This window comes from Heloderma suspectum, chromosome 16 (assembly GCF_057233095.1).
Source record: "Heloderma suspectum isolate Gila_16-S chromosome 16, 16-S_ref, whole genome shotgun sequence".
NCBI lineage: Eukaryota > Metazoa > Chordata > Lepidosauria > Squamata > Helodermatidae > Heloderma > Heloderma suspectum.
The window spans coordinates 16,884,003-16,900,014 of record NC_139473.1 but is presented as its reverse complement, the minus strand read 5'-3'; the positions used below and the strand labels follow the sequence as shown (position 1 = coordinate 16,900,014).

The following is a 16,012-nucleotide window of genomic DNA, read 5'->3' as shown; positions in this document are numbered from 1 at the left end:
CTGCCCATGGCTTTGAGGCGCCAGCTTTTATTATACCTAAGCACCTAAAAGAAAGCAAGGCACTGTACAATATGGAAAACATTGTTAACGAGACCAACGTACTTAAATGCTTAAACCCTGAATAAAAGTATACATATACATAAAACGTACTGGGCAGGATGTTTTTAGCAGGGAAGGGAGCATAGCTCAGCAGTGAATCATATGCTGTGCATGTATAAGGTCCCAGGTTCAACCCCCAGCATCCCCAGTTAAAGAGATCTCAGATGCCGTGGCTGAGTAAGAACCTCCTCCTGAGCCCTTGGAGAACCAGTTGGACTGAACTGGATGGACCAGTAGAAAACCGCTTCCTATGTTCATCTGTAACCCTGCAGAAATCCAGAGAAAAACAATCTCAAATATGCCTGGTTAAGAATTGACCTAGTATAGCGACAAAGAGGTGTGAGCTTGTAAACCAGAAGTCCCCAGTTCAAGCTTCATCTCAGCCATTAAGTGTCCCCTCAGCTTTATCACCGCCTTATGCAGAAAATAATGTTGGTCTACCTTACAGGGTTGTTATAAAGATTACTGAGCTAATGTATCTGAGACAACTTCAGTGATCAAAGAGCACTCAGTTAAACGCTGAGCTGATAGCTGAGCTGAAATTGGTAAATTCAAGATCAGCAGGTTCAGAGTAAACTCTGTATCTCTTTTGTGAGTCACTTCACACATTTAAAATAGTTTTTTCCTCCCTAAATGTACGCCTACAATTATAAAGTGTAAATGTGACAAAGGTGTGTTTGCAGACATGTGTCATCCAGGTACGGAAAGCCGTGTTTAGCTCCAGCTCTCTTTCGAAATGAATGATATTCTCACCTTTGTAAGAGCAGCTTCCCTCTAGTTCAGGGTGTGTATCCAGACAGGAGGCATCTTTTTGCCTTGGGCCCTGGGGCCGCAACTCATGCTTTGCCTGTCAAAGGTCCCAGGTTTGATTGCTGCCATGCAAGGTGGGCAGGATGTATTTACTCTTTATCACTGAGTTTTACATCCCTCCCTTCTAGCACATTATAAGGGCAGCTTACAATAAAACATTCACTGTTAAAGAAGCCCAATGCATGAAAAGTAAGCTAAAGTAGCAAATAGACATACAAATGCATAAAATATATTTCTACAGCTTTGTTGTTGTTGTTCAGTCGTGTCCGACTCTTCGTGACCCCATGGACCATAGCACGCCAGGCCTTCCTGTCCTGCACTCTCTCCCGGAGTGTGCTCAAGTCCCTATTCAGTATTCAAGTCCATATTCCATATTCTACAGCTTATATAGCCTTAAATGTTTCCTTTACCTTTTTATAACTTTATTTTACAGACTCTATACAAAATACACCTTAGTCTAATTCATAAATATGAGCATATATACAAGACGAAAATCACCCGCTCTCTTTCCCCTTACGTAACATTTCAAAAAAGGAAAATACATATAGTAAGAATATTAGAGTGAATTCTTCAGTTATAATTACAATAGTAAGCGTATATCATTTAAATGTTAGTTTAAGATGTGTACTTATTTCTTATATTTTTTGCAATTTGCTTGAATAAAATATTTTAAATGGTTTTAAAATAATATATTTAATACAAAATATTTTAAATCCTAATAAAAATAATATCAAAATAATTGGAGCAGAACAGATCAGCCAATGTTTAAAAGCCAGAGTAGGCAGGAATGGGTCATCTCCTGGTACCAGAAAGACATCCGAGTGGGCACCAGGCAAGCCCCTCTTCAGAGAACGTTCCAAAGTTGGGGCGCCACTACTGAAAAGGCCCTTTCCTTGGTGACCTCCTGCTGCACCTCAGACAGCGGGGAACCTGGAGAAGGAGCCCTGATGAATTCAAGCTATGGGCAGGACTGGGCTCAAGGACTGTTGGTCTGGCTGAAAACATGGAAGCTCCTTACAATTGTTAAGGTCAAGGTAGCCAAAAAATAGAACTAAAGATGACATGGATTTGCGTAAAATGTGCATATGCTAATTTATATTGTAGACGCAAATTTAGGAACACTTACTGCAGTTTAAACAGAAATACAATACGTTTCACCCTAGTGGGGAGACTGTGACCAGGAGACCTGCATACCTGTTGCTCAGTCTGCTGTCCAGGTGTTCTGTTGTGAGCGACTTCCAGGCCCGTGCTCTCCCTTTTTATGGAGTTTCAAACCAGACTTGGACTGGACAGCCTTTCAAATAGAGGACTGCCCTCTATAAAGTAGTACACGTGGCCTCCCTAGTTAAGGAGCAAATTTATTATTATATAGTTTGAATTATTTGTAGGCCACCTTTAAGGATAGAACCAACTTCAGACTGGCATACAGTATAAAAACGGTGTAAAGCCAAACAAATAGAATTAAACATCAGTAAATAAATATTCAATAAAAATCATGTAAAAACAGATATCGCCAATAAAACCTGCAGCCCATGGACTATGGAAAGCCCAGCAAAAACAGGTGCATCTTCAGAGCCTTTGTCAGGCAAAGAAGGAGGTTGACGAACCCCTGATGGAAGCCAATTCCAGGGGTGTGAAGCCACCACTGAAAAGGCCCTATCCCTTGTCCTCACCAGGCTAACCACCCTTGGTGGCAGGCAGGTGAGAAGGGCCTCTGCTGATGGCCTCAGAGTGTGGGCAGGCTGGCAAAGCCTCATGGGAGTAGCATGGTGGAGGTGGCGATGACACAGCACGGGGTGGATGACACACAGGATGGCATTCCCTTCTCCAGGAGGTCTGTGATATGAGTATTTCCTAGGGACCTTTCTGGACTGAGATTTGTTGGCTGGAAATTGAGTCAATAAGCATGCTTTACCATGTTTCTTTCTATATTCTTTCTAACTCTGTTCACAGGCAGTGCAAATAAAGGTTTAAATCAATAAATCTCTATACTTGTTGGCTTGATTAGTGAATGTTGCTTCTGAAACTATATGACTGAGGTTGTTGTGTCGGGGGGATGTGTGAAGGCCAAGTTATGGAATGTTAATCTAATCAATGTAATTGTTCATCTTTTCTTTTGCTCTTAAGCAACTGGAAGAAAAATTGAAGGTGCAAGCGGACTATGATGAAGTGAAGAAAGAATTAAAGTAAGTGTCCGTACAGTTGAGATCACCAATAGGGTTTTTCCTAAAAATGTGATGACTTTGATCTTAGAACCAACTTGCAGCAACCAAGTGAAAAATATATTTGAATACATAGTGGCTTATGGGTACGCTTTGTAGATCACACACCCACCCTCAAAGAAATCTGGGAGTTGTCAGTGGCCCGAATTTTGGCCAAGATCTTTAACCTCTTCATACAACAATCATTTTCATAAGGACATAAGCTTTGGATCAAAGCCATTATACCAGGTGGCCCAAAAGTAGGTATACAGTTGTTTAGAATGTTGATGGGAAGGGGAGGGAATGTGTGAGTAGAAGTAGGACTCCTGCCTGGCATTATTTTTAAGGGGATTTTTAATTGTTTTTTGTTTGTTTGTTTTGTTTTGTTTTCTGGGGGATTTTGTTGTGTTTTTAGGGGTGGGTAGCCTGCCTGATAGGCAGGAGTGAAGGGGCATGTGTCCACCTGATGGAGGCACTGGGGGGAGTGTTGGGGGCCAGAACATACCGAGGCTGGGCGGCAGGCGCTGGCGGAGCGCTAGGGGCAGGCCATGCCAGGTAAGGGGAACAAGGGAGAGATGTGTAATATCTGTCCCCTGCTCCGGGCCTGTCCAGAGCCAAAGGATGGTTGGGGGAGGCGTGACCCCATCTTCTGGCCTTCGTTTGCTGCTCTGCAATGCCAGGTCTATTACGCAGAAAACCTCCCTCATCCATGACATGATCCTGGATGAGGGTGCAGACCTGGCATGTATTACGGAGACCTGGCTGGCCGAGGCCGCTGCTCCAACTCTTGCGGCCATGTGTCCAGCCGGATTTTCGTATGCACAGCAGCCGAGGGCTGGGGATCGGGGAGGGGGAGTTTCTGTTATCTACCGAGAGTCCTTGGTCTTCACCAGACCCCCTCTCCGGGAGACCAAGGTTGCTGAGTGCATGTACTGGAGGTTGGGCCCGAAGGGCAGTCTGGGGATTCTGCTCGTGTACCGTCCACCCCGCTGCATGACTGACTCCCTGGCCGAGGTGCTTGAGGTGGTCTCTGATGTGCGTGTACATTCCCCTAACTTATTGGTGTTGGGGGACTTCAACGTACATTCGGAGGCCATCCTCACAGGAGCACCTCGGGACTTCATGGAGACCATGGCCTCCTGGGAGCTGCACCATATTCTAGCTGGGCCCACCCATGTAGCCGGTCATGCACTAGACCTTGTGTTTGTTTCTGGAGAAGCGGGGAGTGATCTCGAAGTCGGGGGTATATCCACCACCCCCTTGTCATGGTCAGATCACTATCTGGTGACGTTGGACTTCTCGGTTCCACAACCCCTCCGCAGGGGTGGGGGACCCATTAAAATGGTCCGCCCCAGGCGTCTTATGGATCCAAATGGATTCCTGAACGCGCTTGGGGATTCTCTGGGCTACGCCAACGGCCACTCAGTCGAGACCCTGGTGGGTGGGTGGAATGCCGCAATCACTGGGGCATTAGATCAGATGGTTCCGAAATGCCCTCTCCCCCTGAACAGGGCTCGGACTGCACCATGGTTCAATCCGCGGTTACGAGCTCTGAAACAGGAGGTGAGACGGCGAGAGCGCCGGTGGCGGAAGTCTCGCTCCAAAGACAATCAGACACGGGCTAGAGCTGTATCTTCAGCCTATCACGTGGCGGTGAAGGCAGCAAAAAAGGAATATTATGCTGCCTGTATCGCGTCTGCAGAGTGCTGTCCCAGGAGGCTGTTCCAAGTGGTCCGGAGCCTGGTCGGTCCTGTGGCTCCGGAACCACTGGAGCATTCTAAGCCCTCCTGTGAGGCCTTGGCAAGGCACTTTGCAGATAAAATTGATCTGATTAGGTGTGTTACTCTGCACACTGTGGATACAGTTAGTGAGCAAGAGGCGGCCTGTGGCAAACCGGTTTTGTGGGATCGGTTCCAGCTTCTTCCTCCTGATGAAGTGGACAAGGTGCTTTCATCTGTAAGGCCGACCACTTGCTTACTTGATCCTTGCCCATCTTGGCTCATTATGGGCTGCAGAGAGAGACTGAGTGAGGGGATCAGGGCGGTGGTGAACGCCTCCCTTGAGGAGGGAGTGATGCCATCAGCCCTCAAGGAGGCAGTGATAAGACCGCTCTTAAAGAAGTCCTCCTTGGATCCTCAAGTTCTGAACAACTTTCGCCCAGTCTCAAATCTGCCATTTTTGGGCAAGGTGATTGAGTGGGTGGTGGCAGTGCAGTTGAAGGCACACTTGGAAGAAACTGATTATCTAGACCCATTTCAGTCAGGCTTCAGGCTTGGGCATGGGACAGAAACGGCCTTGGTCGCCTTGGTGGATGATATGAGGAGGGCTCTGGATAGGGGCGAATGCTCCTTCCTTGTTCTCCTCGACCTCTCAGCGGCTTTTGATACCATTGACCACGGTATCCTCCTGGACCGCCTGGAGGGGTTGGGCATTGGAGACACCGTATTGCGGTGGTTCCGGTCCTTCCTCTCCGGCAGGTACCAGAGGGTAGCACTGGGAGAGGAGGTTTCAGACCTGTGGCCACTTACTTGTGGGGTGCCACAGGGTTCCATCCTCTCCCCGATGCTATTTAACATCTATGTGAAGCCGCTGGGCGCTATCATCAGGAGGTTTGGGGTGCAGTGTCATCAATATGCGGATGACACGCAGCTCTACCTCTCATTCAAATCTTCACCAAGGTTGGCCGTAGAATCCCTGTCCAAATGTCTGGAGACGGTGAGTGGCTGGGTGGGGAGGAATAAGCTGAAGCTGAACCCTGACAAGACCGAGGTACTTTTGGTGGGAGACAAGAGGCGGCTAGGGGATGTTGACCTGGTGTTGAATGGGGTACGGCTACCCTTGAAAGACCAGGTCCGCAGCCTGGGGGTCATTTTGGACTCCCAGCTGTCCATGGAGGTGTCAGCTGTGAGCTGGACAGCGCTGTATCAACTCCATCTGATATGGCGGCTGCGCCCCTTCCTTCCTGACCATCTGCTCCCATCGGTAGTACGTGCCCTGGTCGCCTCTCATTTAGACTACTGTAATGCGCTCTACGTGAGGTTACCCTTGAAGACGGTTCGGAAACTGCAGCTGGTACAGAACGCGGCAGCTCGCCTGATTAAAGGCAGCCGCCGGCGAGATCACATCACTCCAGTGCTGAAGGAGTTGCACTGGTTACCAGTTGTTTTCCGGGCCAAATTCAAGGTGTTGGTTTTGACCTTTAAAACCCTATATGGTTCCGGCCCAGCCTATCTTAAGGAGCGCCTCCAGCAGCACCAGACAGGCCGCTTAACAAGATCAGCCTCGGATGGCCTTCTCTCTGTCCCATCAGCCAGGACAGCTAGACTGGTGGGGACGAGGGAGAGGGCCTTTTCTGTGGTGGCCCCCACTCTGTGGAACTCCCTCCCTAGGGAACTCCGTCATGCCCTCTCTTTAATGAGCTTCCGTCGTGCATTAAAAACATGGTTGTTCAGGCAGGCATTTGGGGTGGGTTAGGGTATTTTAGAAAATGTTTTTATTGTAGAATTTTATTGTTTTAAACTGTTTTATTGTATGTTGTACATCGCCCAGAGTGGCTGGGTGACCAGCCAGATGGGCGATTAATAAATTTAATAATAAATAAATAAAATAAGATGTGTGGGTGGAGTCAGAATGACAGTTGGGAACAGGGAGTGACAGGGAGTGACAGTTAAATCAGTTAAGTGTAGACAGTGAGGGGAGTGAGGCACTTAAGTAATAAAATGCAAATAAACTATACTGTATACCTACTTTTGGGCCACTTTGTATTTAAAGTATGTGATATACCAGGAGTGGGCAACTTGTGGCCCTCCAGATGTTTTGGCCTACAGATCCCATGATCCCTTACCATTGGCTGTGCTGGCCAGGCTGATGTAGGCCAAAACATCTGGAGGGCCACAAATCGCCCACCCCTGCCATATACAAACAGTTAACGTGTTCTCCTTATCTAGCCAGCACGGCACCACCTGTGCACAAGAGGGAGGTGTAACAGCCCTAATGTGGGACTCCAAGATTTGCAGAAATCCCCCCCCAAAATCTATTGGAAAAAATCGGTCTCCCCCCCAAAACTGCCAAATGAGGCCTCAGCATGCCCAGTGACCATGAAATACTGATTCAGGGAGAAAAAAAATGGAAAACAGGGTGGGAGGAGGGGAATGGAATGGAATATCCTACAATACAGCGTGGCTGGCTAGCTGGAGCCTTGAACAGGAGCATCCATGCTACAACTTTTTGTTGCAGGTCGCACTTGTAGTTCTTACTTTTGGAACCTGTCTTGTGGACTTCCTTAAAGTTTGGATGGCAGGTTATCTAAATCACTTGTATAAACAAAGAGCATCCTGACATGCAGAAACAGTCAGCTTTATTTCTGTGCTAAGATAAGCCTCACCGTGCTAAAGGTCTGCAGGCCAAGCAAATAACCAAGGCCCAGGAGCAGCAGAGCTAGCCAAAAGAGTGGGTGCCGTTTTTAGGTTGCCGATGGGGCATAGTGAATCTTCCTGATGCCCATGACCAGCTGGGAGGGCATCCTAGAGCAGGCCCCAGGGCCCCCGAAATGTGTAGCGATCCCACCGTAGACCAGGGGGTGCAGAAAGCGTTTCCTAAAGTAGGTAGCGTGGCCTAACTGCAAGTGTTAGACTCACCCAGCAGCCCCTTGAGAGGCCAAGACTGGGCCCCGGCCGTACGGCTTGCTTGTGTGGAGTTGCTTAATGAGGATGTGGAGTGTGAAATGCAGAATGGTGCCTTTCATGTATTTGTGATTTCCAGGCGCTTCATAGATCTTAAGAAATGTCGGGCAACTCTCTGGTCTTGTCACTGTGGAACAGCTGATTATTAAAATGAAAAGCAGTGTCTCCTCTCTTTTTTAAGCTCTCATTGTGTTGGGTCACACAACTAATTTGTGCATATTTTCCCTGATATGTGAGCTGGTGTATTTTGCATGTATTTATGTGTCATGTTTCATGGGCATTATTATGACTGTGGCGGCGATTCCCTGTTTTTGCGGCTTTGTTAGAACTGTCTCCTCCCCCCCCTTCCCCTCAAGCGCTGCGCGTATAAATTTATATTGTTTCTGACAGTTTAAAATGTTATATCCTTATTAACCTTTAAATTTATGCTCCAAACGGGCCTGGTGGGACTGCATTACGCAGTGATTTAGAGGACGTTTGAGAGAATGTTCTTCTCTGATAACTAGTGCGAATAGTTATTCTATATTCATTATCAGATCATATTACTCAGAAGAAAAGTTGTTAAAGTTATCACTTAGGGTGTTCCTGGAGAGCCGAAAATTACAATGTTAATGCTCATTAGCAGAGCTGTTATGAAAGGACACAGCAGAAAATGACTCTTTCTTTTTCCATTTTGCAGCATCTTGAAGTCTATGGAGTTTGCACCCTCTGATGGCTCCAGCACGCAGGTAATGGGTTCACTTTCTATTTTCTGGGGGAGCAGAGCTGGGATGTTTTTTGGGTAAACGAGATTGACTTGGGAGATTGAGGTTCATATCCCTGCACAACCGGGGAGCTTACTGTATGTTTTCTCGAGTAAGTCTGCCAGTGTGTAAGATGAAAGTGCAAGTCATCTCTGCCTCACATGGTTATGATGAGGAAAAGCAAACAAAATTTAAAAAATAAGCTAGCAAGAGCCAATGAAGGAAGTCAGTGGCATCAGCTCTTTTATCGTTTAAGTTAAGACTTTTTTAATTTTTCTTTAAAAAAATACTTTTTATTCTATTTTTTATCTTTATAAATGAAATAAACAGTACCAACAACCTAGTCATTATCTACAGTTTCCTACAATACAATACAGTATTCTTAGGAGGACACAGCAATAACGAAAGAGGGAAAAAGAACAGAAGAAGGAAAAGGAAGAAGAAAGCAGGAAAGAAAAAGAAACAATATAAAAAAGTTACTTAAAAGGATTAAATTTAAGCTCCATTACACACACACTTCAAATATCATTCTACTTAAAAGTTATACCTATAACACTGCGAATATTACAATTCAGTACAGCAGAGATAATCAACCTTACATTTCAGTATCATATCATCAGTCTTATAGCAAGGGAGCAAGCCTACAATTCATTTCCAATAACCATATATTGCCCTTCAGGCAACATATAATAGTAAAGCTTAACAGTTTAACCAGCCAAAACTATTACTAATCAAAGTCTCATAATAATGATAGTAATAATAATTTAAAAAGGAAGGAAATTAAAAAGGATAAGTAATTATAATAACAAATCACTAATAAATTTTATGCTATCTATATCTTAGATCGTGTCACTTCTAAATCTATATATGAATATATACATATCTATACACACAGAGACAGGAATTTTATTATGCATTATATCATGTATAATGTAAAAAAAGAGGAAGTAAGGCTTTTTAAAATTGTTCAAGGGGTAAGAGCGGATTCATAGCTGCTGTCCTGGGATGGGATGGGGTGGGGTGAATTGTTTGGGTTCTTCACTGGTCTGTTCATTCGGTTTTTTAAAATTCATTTATTTAACGCCTCATGAGATAAATTTCTCATGGCATTTTAAAATGTTTTGATGTTCTTCTGTGCCTGCTGTTGCACTTTTCTCCTATTGGTTCTTTAATTGTTTCAGGATTCCCCTCTCCTTTCTATTGTAAACCATTTTTGATATGATTATAGGAAAGTAGTATAGAAATAAATGCTTGAACTCCCAGATTGAGACTTCCCTCAGCTACAAGCCCCTTACATGGGCATTAGGAGAGCTGCTGCCTTATAGGAGACAACAAGTAACCAGTTATGGGTGTGATGATGAACAATATAAAAATGTCTAATTATTTAGAAAAGAGAAATATGCAGAGGCTATTCCATTCAATAAGGAGAACTGGCACCACGAGACAGAGATGAAAAATTTGGAACCCCATTGCGTAGGCAACAGAAGCTACATTGGCTGCAATCCATCCCTACACACACACACACATGCACAGTGGCCCACAACATAGCCTGCTATGGCTTATTGAAGCACAGTGTGTTGCAGCACGTACCGGTGGCCATTTTGGATATTCAAGCCGCAGGCAGTGTGGCTTATCGTGATGTCAGAACCCAGTGAGGGTTGCTTGTTGACGTGGTTGTGGATGGTTAACCATGCCAACAAGCCACCCTCACTGGGTTCAGATGTCACGATAAGCCACAGCGACTGCCTGAGACAGCATGGCTATTCAGAATGGCCACCACACATGTTGCGGTGATCTGATGAACCAGGCCTATTTCTCTCTCCACCTGTGTCCAGCTGACAGTGAAATGGATAATAATGAACAAAGAAGTGTACGTACTACGGTGTTATCCGACCTTTCCCACAGAATATGTTTGGGTGGGGAGGGGTATCATCCCATTTTATCAACTTGATTGAGAGTGGTGGCCAAAAGTCACCCTCAGAGAGCTTAATTGCTGTATGGGGATTTGAACCCAGTACTCCTTGGCTCCAAACCAAGAGTCTTCCTAATAGACCATATTGACTAGGTTCACACAACATGATAACCCAGACTCAAGGTTGAGTGCGGGTTGTCGTTGAACCATGGGTTGTTGGCAAAACGTGGGTTGTTGTGTTGTCTGAACCCAGCTGCACTAACAAACCATGGTTTGTTAACCATGAACAACCCATGAAGAGAACCCATGGTTTGTGAACTGCGGGTTGTTCATGGTTAACAAACCATGGTTTGTTATGGCTGGCTTCAGACAACAAAACATTGCGCATTTCAACAACAACCCATAGTTCAATGACAACCCCTACTCAACCCTGAGTGTGGGTTATTGTGTTGTGTGAACCCAGTCATTGACACTTTACATGCATTATGTAATGAAATGGTAGCGGGGATCCTAAATTTCAAACTGTCTTAAACACACCGTTGAACTAAATTAAACAAAGAAACCTGGTGGGAGGGGGAAGCATCTGCAACTCTTGTCGCGTATTAATCTCATCAGATCAAAGGTCACAAATTGGTTTCTGGCACCTTTAGTGCAAGCCTGAAGCAGCATCTCTGCATACCAGGCATTTTATTATTTCCAGTGGGTTTCAGTGATTGAGAGTTGTGTGTAGGAAAGGAGAAGGGTCGACTTTTGTGACTGATCTAATTTGCCCGTTCTTTCCATAGCACCGAAACACAGTGTTTCAGGGAAGATACGCTACGAGAGCGCTGTGTCTAAAGGCAAACAGGTGTAAAAAAATGATTAATGGAGCACTTAAAAACACATCCCTAGAGTCGATAGGCAGCCTGCCCCAGAAAACAAAACAGTGCGCTGACATAGACTGGAGAGTCGCAACAGTCAAGCCAAAATATGCATGACAGATGCTAGCATTGGGGTCAGGCAGCATCTGCACCCTCCTGAATTCCACCCTGCCTGACTGGGGGCAGTTCTCCGGCTGTGGGCTCTTCTGTCGCTGACCCTGGACCAATCTCCCATTCTGTCCCTCCGTAGGATGCTTCGTCCAAACCACTGGAGGTCCTGCTGCTGGAGAAGAACCGCCTGCTGCAGTCGGAGAACGCCACGCTGCGGATCACCAACAGTGACCTGAGTGGTAAGTGGATGAAAAGAACCATTACGGTTATTTTGGCTGTGTTTCCGGTTAGGGGGAGAGCAAAGCTTGGGATCTGAGCCCAAGCCCACCACGTGACAGAATGAGTAATGGTGAGCCAGGACCTTGAATCACGTTCGGTTCCCTCCCCCTCACTCCTCTATACTGTAGATAATAGAAAAAGACTCGGAGACCTGAGAGACATTCTAAAGGTTAGGAAGGAGACATGTTTCGGGATGTTGTGATGAGCGGCGTCGGAGTCTGTTTTCCATTTCCGTCGCAATCGGACAGTGCCGCTAATGTTTCCCCCCCTTTCCCAAAACATAGGTAGAAGTGGATTTCAAAAGAGAGCCTGTCTCATGTACTTAGCCATCTTGTCACTCTGAGCCCTGATTGCCTTATTTCCAGCGGTGGTGCATTTCGGTTTCGTTTGCTTTCTTATGTATGTACGTTTTTTAAATGAGTTGATTTTGCAGACATTTAATAAATAAATGGGTGGGAATGGTGGAATTTCCAGGAGCTTTTTTGGTTAAGTGTTCCACAGCTGGTGACAAATGTGTGAACAAGCACCCTGGTGCTTACGGCATTCTGAATAGTGTCTGAGCTGTTCTGTGGCATCCTTCAAGCGATGATTTCTCTAACCCGAGTGAGTTTCATCTAGCGTTTATAAATGTTTGCTGCATTTGGGTTCAACAAAGGTCTGGCATGTGTGCGTGCGTGCGTGCATGCGTGTGAGTAAGTGTGTTTTTCTGTGGGGGTGGAGGGGGCCTGAATGGGAAAGGTTCCAAAGAGATTTTTCTGTGTCAATGCATTCTTTTCTTTTTTTAAAAGAAAAAGGAAAAAAACCACAATTGTATTAACTACACTTCATGCCATTGTTCTACTGTTAATGTTTGAAAGGGGGATTCTCCAGGCTGCAACATACAAGAAAGGTGCAAACATGAAATGCATGTTGTTTGTCTTGGGGGCCTTGTTTGGCTTATTAAAATTTAAAGAAACAAACAAAAACAAACAAAAACACCCCAAACGACCTTCTTCATTGGCCCTTATTTCAACAAACAAACAAAAAAAGCAAAACACAACCTGCACTTTTTTCCCTTTTGTGGGGCAAACTCTGCATTTTGGTCTTGGTTTTTTCCCCCCGTTTTTGATCCCCCATAATGCATTATGTTTGACCTTCCTTGTAGGGTCAGCCAGGAGAAAAGGGAAAGACCAGCCTGAGAGTCAGCGTCCTGCAACTTTGCCGGCCTCCCCTCCTCCTCAGTTGCCCCGCAATGCCGGGGAGCAGGCCTCCAATACTAATGGTACACACCAGTTCCCACCAACGGGTTTAAGTCAAGACTTTTTCAGCTCATCCTTGGCAAACTCCGGCTTACCCCTGGCTTCTACGGGAAAATTTGCACTAAACTCTCTCCTCCAGCGCCAGCTTATGCAGTCCTTCTACTCCAAGGCAATGCAGGAAGCGGGAAGCACAAGCATGATTTTTTCAGCAGGTCCCTACAGCACAAACTCCATATCTTCCCAAAGCCCCTTGCAACAAAGCCCGGACGTCAATGGCATGGCCCCGTCGCCCAGCCAATCCGAAAGCACCGGCAGCGCCTCGGAAGGCGAGGAGATCGACACGGCTGAAATTGCACGTCAGGTCAAAGAGCAGTTGATCAAGCACAATATTGGACAGCGGATCTTTGGACACTACGTCTTGGGGCTCTCGCAAGGGTCCGTGAGCGAGATCCTGGCTCGGCCCAAGCCATGGAACAAGCTGACCGTGAGAGGCAAGGAGCCCTTCCATAAAATGAAGCAGTTCCTCTCGGATGAGCAGAACATCTTGGCGCTGCGCAGCATCCAGGGCAGGCAAAGAGGTGAGTGAGGCGTTGGCCGCCATCTGTTCTTTCCGCATCCGTTCTCAGCCAGTGCAAGGCCCTCTTCGAAAAAGGCTTCTTGCACCTGGCTGCTGAAGAGGTCTGTTCGGTTTCCACCTTATGTGAGCCGTTCTTGTCGTAGACAGGGAGGGCCTCACTGCGAGTCAGGGAGAAGTGGTAGAGTAAAAGATGGACAGCACAAGCCGCTGGAATGTTCTCCTGCACCGGCTCCCTGGGGATGGATGGGGGCTGTGCAAGAGGGGGCACTGCTCTTGCACAGCTCCCGTGGGCTTCCATGGGGCTGGCGCTGGAGGGCTTCCCAGTGGGGATTTTGCCCGGCCTTAAAGAGTGGTGGTGGCGCCATTTTGTTGTTCTGACCCAGGCACCCAGACATCCTGGACCAGCCCTAATGTGTTGGGCAGCAATGAAACAGGTTTTGTTTTTTTAAACATGGCTGTGTAAAAAAACTTGGTGTTCCTTGCGTGGTTTTTGCCCCACCATTCTTGGGCATTTATCCATCTAAATAGTTAATTTATGTTATAGCTTTCGTTATAGGAGAGTTTTGAGGAGGTGAAACAATAACCCCACCACCACCACCACCACCACCACGTTTCTTCATTCATTTTGACATGCCCCAAATGAATGTGAGTGATAAGTGTGGCAGCCTTCGAAATTGCAAATTCTACTCAGAATATATCGTCACGGATCATCTGATCCAACCCCTTTTGCAGCATCCAGATGGCTTCAACCAGAGTCCCCAAGCTTTATCGTAGTGTGGCCCCTCCCCAAGCAAGGCACACAGTTATCCATCTCCTTCCTCCCACCCCCCCACCACATAATTATCCATCCCCCCCCCCCGCCCTTCCAAGCAGGGGTGGGAAATGTGCTGCATGGTGATATTGCCTTGTGCACTGTGGGGGAAGAGCCGTAGAGCTGGGGATGTACGGATTTTGTAAAATCTGTTTCATGGATTGTCGGGTGCCTTCCGTTCCGTCGTCCGCTCATTGGTGGAATCGGATATTTTTCCAATTCCCCAAATTTGCGCAAATGCACAGATCCCCTCCAAAATGCTCAACACCCCCCCCATGCACATTTTCATGCTTTAGCCTATGGAGGAAATGCGCATTTGGGGCCAGTTTTTGTTTTTTTATTTTACGTATTTTTCCACAACCAAACCATGTAAAATTCTGTAAGTTTTTTTTTAAAAAACAGTCCACGGACTCTATGTGACACAGGACAAGGCGATCCGTTGCAGAATCTGTGGGTCAGCTTCATAGAAATCCAAAATCTTCTGATTCCGTTGTAGATTTCTCCGACATCCCTAGGTAGAGCACAGGTTTTGTGTGCAGGAGGTCCTGGGTTCAAGCCCTGTCATCTCTAGCTAAAAAACCTCCCTCTGCCTTGCTGCCAGTCAAGACAGACGATGCGTGGGCCAGTGATCAGACTCGAGCCTGCAGAAGATCCCACATTCTCCTGCAAAAGGGATGTTAGGTAGCAGGGGCAGAGAAGGGTCTCGGAGAGCTGCTGCCAGTTGCAGTAAGCCAGGATTCTTCAACCTTTTTGGACCCAGGATTTCCTTTTAGGCCAGACTTCTTAATCTTTTAAGCCATATTCATGAATTTTATTTATTTTTTATTTACAGTATCTATATATTGCCCAATAACCAAGGTTCTCTGGGTGGTTTATAGTGAAAATAACAACAATGAAAGGATAAAGAGTGGTAAAATACGAATATGAAGACTGAAACATAATAAAACTAATAAAGCACCATAAAGCCAAAATAAAACCAATAACAGGAGATAGCGTTAGTGCAAAGACTGTTAAAAGCACCAAGAGATGCTTAAGACTGAAAAACCTGGGGAAATAAAAAGGTCTTTACCTGGCTGGCACCAAAAAGACCACGGTGATGGTGCCAGGCAGTGCCGCCTGTGGTGAGTCCCGATCCTCCAGTGGAGCAAACTGTACTGGGCAGTTTGGTCCAGAGATTTGATATGGTGTAAAACAGCTCCATCTGTTCACTGGACGTTGCAAGGAAGAGCGGGGAAGGGAGGCACAAAGCTGTGGCAACTTTGTGCCTCTTGCAACATCTGCTCTTCCCTTGGGCAAGGAAGAATGTCCTGACGCCCCACCTTAAAAAATGACAGGGGTGTCAAGGCTGGAGGCCTTTTCTTGTTCTCACCGATTTGCAATCGTGCGAGGAGGCAGAGCCGGCCTGGCCATGCCCTGCGATGTGTGTTCTCTTCTGCTTTAGTTCTAGCCATTGTCCTCGTGCTTCAAGATTTCCCCTTTTTTACTTACTGGCAAAATTTGCAGCCATGTGTTAGAGGTGCCTTGTTGATTTCTTTTATTTTGGCCTGACGTTAAATCCACAGTCCTGCATCACATTCCCCCCTTCCGGGACCCACGCATGAGCACAGTACATTGAATGGCGTGTGCAGGCGCATGTTTGCAGTTGGTTCAGCTCGGCGCTATTTTAGCTAAATAACATTTAAAACCGAA

The 16,012-nt window shown here is 46.2% G+C and overlaps 1 protein-coding gene across 10 annotated transcripts in view; it reads left to right on the top strand.

The window, feature by feature from the left end:
• The window catches only part of CUX1 (cut like homeobox 1), a 337,359-nt gene that overhangs the window by 255,063 nt on the left and 66,284 nt on the right, over positions 1–16,012 (top strand). For 9 of the 10 annotated variants that reach the window (XM_084823412.1, XM_084823415.1, XM_084823411.1 and 6 more), the window contains 4 exons: positions 3,037–3,095; positions 8,472–8,520; positions 11,558–11,657; positions 12,842–13,513. In XM_084823412.1, the coding sequence (XP_084679538.1) occupies positions 3,037–3,095; positions 8,472–8,520; positions 11,558–11,657; positions 12,842–13,513 (880 nt within the window). The remainder of the gene's footprint in view (positions 1–3,036; positions 3,096–8,471; positions 8,521–11,557; positions 11,658–12,841; positions 13,514–16,012) is intronic. The other variant, XM_084823413.1, reaches the window with a different exon arrangement.